The sequence below is a fragment of the Cydia splendana genome, chromosome 18, assembly GCF_910591565.1.
Source record: "Cydia splendana chromosome 18, ilCydSple1.2, whole genome shotgun sequence".
In the NCBI taxonomy this organism is placed as follows: domain Eukaryota; kingdom Metazoa; phylum Arthropoda; class Insecta; order Lepidoptera; family Tortricidae; genus Cydia; species Cydia splendana.
Window position 1 is genome coordinate 18,129,604 of NC_085977.1, and position 6,290 is coordinate 18,135,893.

Consider the following 6,290-nt stretch of genomic DNA (forward strand, 5'->3'; position numbering starts at 1 on the left):
TAAATGTGTGTACATGTGTGTAATTATTTACAATAAATTCTGTATTAGGCCGTTTATTTCAGATGTGAAACTTGTTTCAATTTGAATTTCAGGAAGATCGGAAGACAACGATTTTGTTAGACAGTGAATATTTGACATTTGTGACAACATTATCTATACTTGCTGGATTACTTTTTTTACCGTATTCAGTGAGGAATCCTAACGGCATTATTTCTTGACTTCTACGATGTCTTAAATTATCCTCATTTTTGAATTATTCGTGTATGCTTTTTTTATTTACGTTAAGTATAAATATTGTACTAAGTTTCTCACCCTAGATTCATTTGTAAAACCGTATTACATTCGACTGGACGCGTTGTATTTACAGTCAACATGAATATTTCGTACCTATTCTTAGCCTCAGTTTTATCTGAAAGAATAAGTTTGGATTTAAGAGAAACAGCATCTTTAATTGCTAATTCAGAATTTCGATATCGAATAACAACTTCTATAGTGTGGTGGCAAAACTCAGATCAAGTGGATTATCTGTTAAATTACCAAGGATCGGTGAAAACAATCGACATAAATGTACGCTTGAATCAATCTATAGCTTTAGAACAAGCGGTTCTCATTGTGACATCTGCTGAGGAATTCCTTGAAATTGCGATTAATTTGGACAAAAAAATAACCTCTCCGGGTAAAGTAATAACACTTTTAACAAACCCAAATGAACTAAGTGATATTACAAAAGCAGCTTGGAAATATGATATAGCTGATTTAATTATACTAACAAAAGAAAACCAATCTGTATCTATGTACACCTATTATCCATATAGCAATAACGTATGTGGTAATACAGATCCTGTTAAAGTTGACTTTAAGAAAGAGTTTTTTCCGAGGAAGTTTAAGAATCTCTTTGGATGCGAAACCAGATTGGGAAGTGTAACAGCTCCCCCGTATTCTAGATTAGAATGTGTCAATGGCTTGTCTCCATTCTATAAAGGAGTTCTTGGTGGTCTGTTGAAGCTTATAGTTGAGCATATGAATACAACACTTAAAATTATATGTATTTTAAGCTCAAATCAAAAAATGATTAGTGATCTTGAACACAAAACGATTCATATTCTCACGGCAGTGATATATAATCAAGATTTCTTAGCAACGCAGAACACTCCTGTTTACCACTTCTTTGAGAGTGTTTGGTGTGGTCCTCCCCAACGGGAAATGTATACTCATGTCAAAGTATTAGTTCCTATGTTGAGTAACTTTACAGTTTTCCTCTGCGCTACTTATTTAATTCTTGTTGTTGTATTGAAAATAATTAACAGGCTTGAACCATGCAATAAGACCTCCCACATGGCTTGGAAGGCTTTTGCGGTTCTGTTAGGACAGAGCTTTCGCTCCGAATCTAAATGTTGGCTAATAAATTATCTTTATATGCTTTGGTTCTGGTTTAGTTTGGTGTCAAGTATTTGTTACCAAGGATTGTTGGTAAAAGGCCTTCAAACGCAATACCTGGAGCCTCGTTTCGATAAAATAGAAAATGCTATAAGTTTAGTAGACGGCTACGGAGGTACGATAAGGCAGAGGAGCGTATACGATGGCACACCTGTATTTGACAAATTCCAGGTCAAGGAAATACATGAAATGCTTTCATACCTGACCCCAATATCGAGGGGTAAGCGGTTCCTGATCCTAACACCAAGATTAATATTACTGGGGCACACATCCTTGCAGATTTTTGAAGCAGTTAACCATGTGCCGATGACGATGTCTTTGACTCCAAGGTGGGGAGGTGGTGTGGAAATAATCTCTTTACAAACTCGACTGATAGAAGGAGGTTTCTTTGAAAAAATTCTTATCGATGAGAAACTGGCGATTGAAAGCAAAGAACGTAGGTTACATGGTTCTTCAGATTTTCAATCAGGGCATTTGGATTTTAAAACGCTCTCCACGTGCTTCTATGGTTTGGGATTGATGAGTGTGATATGTTTTGTTATATTTTTAATAGAGCTGCTATACCATTGGCTAGTAACACCCGCAAAAGGAAAGCTTATGCAAAGTTTAGATAAAATTCATACGGCGTAAGTATGATTTACTCATTAGATATTTTTTCTAGTTGATGTAAATTGCAAAAGCAATGTTTGTAGGTAAGTGGTGAAATGCAGTAGTTTTAAATAATTGTGATTGTATTGTCTTCGGTTACCGCGATCGGTGCACATGAAATAAAACTATGCTATAATGAAATTTATGGCCCGATTCTAAAATATTACGACTACATACGAAATTGATTTTATAGATATGTCAGTGTCAAAAGTGTCATTTTTGTTTGAGGAAACGTCACTTTTGACACTGACATATCTAATCCATATCATTTCTAGTCGTAATATTTGACATAATTATCTTAAAGTTCGAATCGGGCCGTATAACGAGTGATCACGAACGCAGTAAAGGGTTCGAAACGTCGGGTGTATTATAAATTCATTATACGTACGCAATGTAATCCGTTTCCATAGTTTTATTGTGAGTGTATTAAAATGGCTACAATTTAACCCTTTACCGCATGGATTTTTTATTCTCTCTGAATTAAATATATCTAATAAAACACTATAAATGTAACATAAAAAAAATTGTGAAAAAAATCTATATTCGACCCAATTAAAAATAATAGTAAATAACAATTTGTTCCACATTTGGAACTTTATGTATTCGTGGCTAAACGGAGCCCGATTATTAAACTGGTCAAATTTGGAACTGTATGCAATATATGTATGGAAAAGTAAGTTTAAAAAAATCACTTACAATTTCAAAAACTATTTATTATTTTTATACTTATTTTTGGTAAGGTTTAGGCTATAGTAGCCACTTACCAGTCTTACCACCATACGGAACGTATGAACGTTTGTCATTGACGTAGTAAAATAATTTGATCGTTATTGGTTATCTGTAGCTACCAGCTGTCACGGGTTATCTACAGATTATTAGCAATCCGGCTAACGTACCTAACTTAACAAAAATAAAATAAAGAAGTAGCTTGCCTGAGTGCATAAGGTTCCATATTTGTCAAACTGATAAAAAAATCACTAATGCATAATGTTCCATATTAGTCCAATCCTTCTAGCTTATAACGCATAGTGTTCCATTTCAGGAACAAACTTTCACGACATCATACATAGTAATTTGAATATAAATGCTTACATGTTTTACCGTAAAATCTCGCGGCATCTATTTTTTTCTAATACTCAACGCTGAAAATTTATTTATTGCACTAAATATAACAACGAAAAGCTAATTACAAAATAGTCAATCACACTTGCAAGTAAAATTGCCGGACGTCGGTGGAAAAGATAACGTCATATGGACCACGAACTAGTTAGAAGCTGTATCAAGTACAGAAAACGTTCAGTAGTATTCATAGTTTCTACCTCTTACAAGTTCAGTAAAACAGATGACGCTTATATCAATCCAAGAGGATAATATCATTACGTTCCAAATTTGGACCCATATGCGGTAAAGGGTTAAGTATGATTTTAATTTTTATCAAACTCATCTGCATATTTTTTCTACGTCTAGACGCATTTATCCCAAAATTTTCTATAAGTGCCTAATAATTCTGCTACCCGGCAATATCTAAGTCAGTTCAAAATGGACCCGGGTATGTACTTTTTAGGGTTCCGTACCCAAAGGGTAAAACGGGACCCTATTACTAAGACTTCGCTGTCCGTCCGTCCGTTCGTCCGTCCGTCCGTCCGTCCGTCCGTCCGTCCGTCTGTCACCAGGCTGTATCTCACGAACCGTGATAGCTAGACAGTTGAAATTTTCACAGATGATGTATTTCTGTTGCCGCTATAACAACAAATACTAAAAACAGAATAAAATAAAGATTTAAATGGGGCTCCCATACAACAAACGTGATTTTTGACCAAAGTTAAGCAACGTCGGGAGTGGTCAGTACTTGGATGGGTGACCGTTTTTTTTTTGCTTTTTTTTCGTTTTTTTTTTTTGCATTATGGTACGGAACCCTTCGTGCGCGAGTCCGACTCGCACTTGCCCGGTTTTTATTTAAACTACGTCCAAAAGAGGTCCGCTTTGTGTGGTAGGGCACAGCACAGCGGATGTCTTTCCAGATCTAGAGTAGAGCCCAACTGGGGAAGTACTGTCCACCTTACAGAAAACCGCAACCAAATAAGACTAGATACTCATACATTGGCATGTAATTATGCATGCAAAGGAAATGTAAAAAATGTAATTATGGTGAAATAAAGGCTATTATTATTATTTATTTTTTTATTACTCATACATTGTCGGGTCGGCAACGCACATGTAACAACTCTGGATTTGACGGCGTCGATAGACTACGGAGACTGCTTACCATCAGGCATGCCGTATGCTTGTTTACCACCGACGTAGTATAAAAAAGAGGAACTAAAAGAAAAAGAATATGAAAATAAGGTTGTAATTCTATAGGCATTGTCGCCCAGACAGACTAACGCAGTGTACATAAATGTCTAAAACTAATGTGTAAGTAGTACTTTCTGTCTTTTTTTGTTCCAACATGCGTAGTAAGAAGTAAATACATATATAATATTTGAACGCGCCATTTGGTCGAAAAGTTCATCTAATAAAATGTCAACCTAAGCAGCAAGTTAAGGGGCCCACTGATTAACAGTCCGCCGGACGGTATCGGCCTGTCAGTTGTTCGAAACTGTCAAAATTTTGTTCTAACTGACAGGCCGATACCGTCCGGCCAGCGAAATGCTATACATGGAAGTATTCTGTCCGCTCAATTATGACCCAACGCAAACTACCCCGCGATAGGCGGTACTTACAAACTGCTCGATTGGCAATCTCAGTACCACCGAGATGACAGTCAGTGACAAATGGCTAAATTGATTTATAAAAACAACGTTTTTTTGTAATTAAAAATATATTCATGTGTCGTGAAGTGGTGCAGAAGTTATTTTAGTTCATACCAAGGACAGTGGAATCACTTTTCACTTGTAGTAAACAGATATCTTCAGTAGAATTTGGAAAAAACATGACGATTTGTTTTCAATACTACCGTGCTAAGCTAAAACGTAACAACTGCATACGACTTTCATAACAACATACGACTTTTTAAATTGCGAGGATAATAGGGATGGTGTTATGCTAAATGAAGTAGACTATTTTATTAACTTGTGTTTGGTTTAGGTATTTTCTATATAATTATAAATGTAGTAATAAATTCCTTCTTACAGATTTGTATTTTCCTTTTTTATTTCATGAGATGGAGCTATAAAAAAACTACCTAGTTATTTCAAATTAATAATCAAATTTGGTATTGTCATTTTACATTACTTTCCATTCAGATTCCCACAAGATGCTATTCGCAGAGAACTATGGAAAAAAGCTGTCCAATTAGAGAGACATGAAATTGAGTGGATGCCTGGCAAGATATCTAGAATATGTTCTATTCATGAGATATAACCCGTGAGATAATCATACCCGGTCTCCTATATGTAGATACATTTTTCCTATCATGCTTTCACTGAATTAATTTAACAAATACACACATTATCTGAAAATGTTGATCATTTGAATCCACCCTCTACTGTCACATATATGTAGGTTCTCTCTCAAGCCATTTCCGTCAGTAGAAAAGAGCGGCAAACATATTAACTCACATTATAGACGGGTCTAACGCGAATTATATTCAATTACCTTGATTTACCGACGTAAATCAGTTTCGTTTCGTATAATGTGACTTAATATGTGTTCAAAACGCGAAAGTTTAAAATATTATAAGAGCGGCAAATTTAGAAAAGGTAAGCGCGCGAAATTTTAATTTTGCACCTTTTTCTACTGACAAACTTGCTTGACCGGCTATATACATATAAAATATTCTGAACTAAAAGTGGGGATTTATTGTGACTCCGCCTGTTCAAATATTTTTGACCCGATTCGTGTACCCATGTAAATTTTGCAGACTGTATAGCCAGACCGATTTCTAAGATCAAGTTCGCCATACATTTACTATGGCGTACTTGATCTTAGAAAAACGGACAGACTATACCTGAACGTGACTTCGCACTGCCATGCAGATTGATAATAAAATATACAAAATACTTATTATAGCGGAATACATTTATACAACAATGATATATTTACTTATGTTGAGTTAGTCTGTCATGTCATAACAACATTTTAACTAGTTATCTTTTAATCTGCATTAAATTATTATACGTGAATTATTTGACTGGTTCTTCACTGTATGGCATAAACCTATCCCTGTCCAAGTCATATTCTAATCAAATATGAACCGCGAACTC

At 35.3% G+C, this 6,290-nt stretch overlaps 1 protein-coding gene across 1 annotated transcript; it reads left to right on the plus strand.

The window, feature by feature from the left end:
- Positions 1–370: 370 nt before the first annotated feature.
- On the plus strand, positions 371–2,067 carry LOC134799669 (uncharacterized). The gene has a single exon (XM_063772108.1). The coding sequence runs from the start codon at positions 373–375 to the stop codon at positions 2,065–2,067; it is 1,695 nt and encodes a 564-aa protein (XP_063628178.1). The 5' UTR covers positions 371–372.
- The last annotated feature ends 4,223 nt before the right edge of the window (positions 2,068–6,290 follow it).

Excerpts from the sequence above, each read along its gene's own strand:
- LOC134799669 (XM_063772108.1), top strand. The coding sequence starts at position 373 with ATGAATATTTCGTACCTATTCTTAGCCTCAGTTTTATCTGAAAGAATA.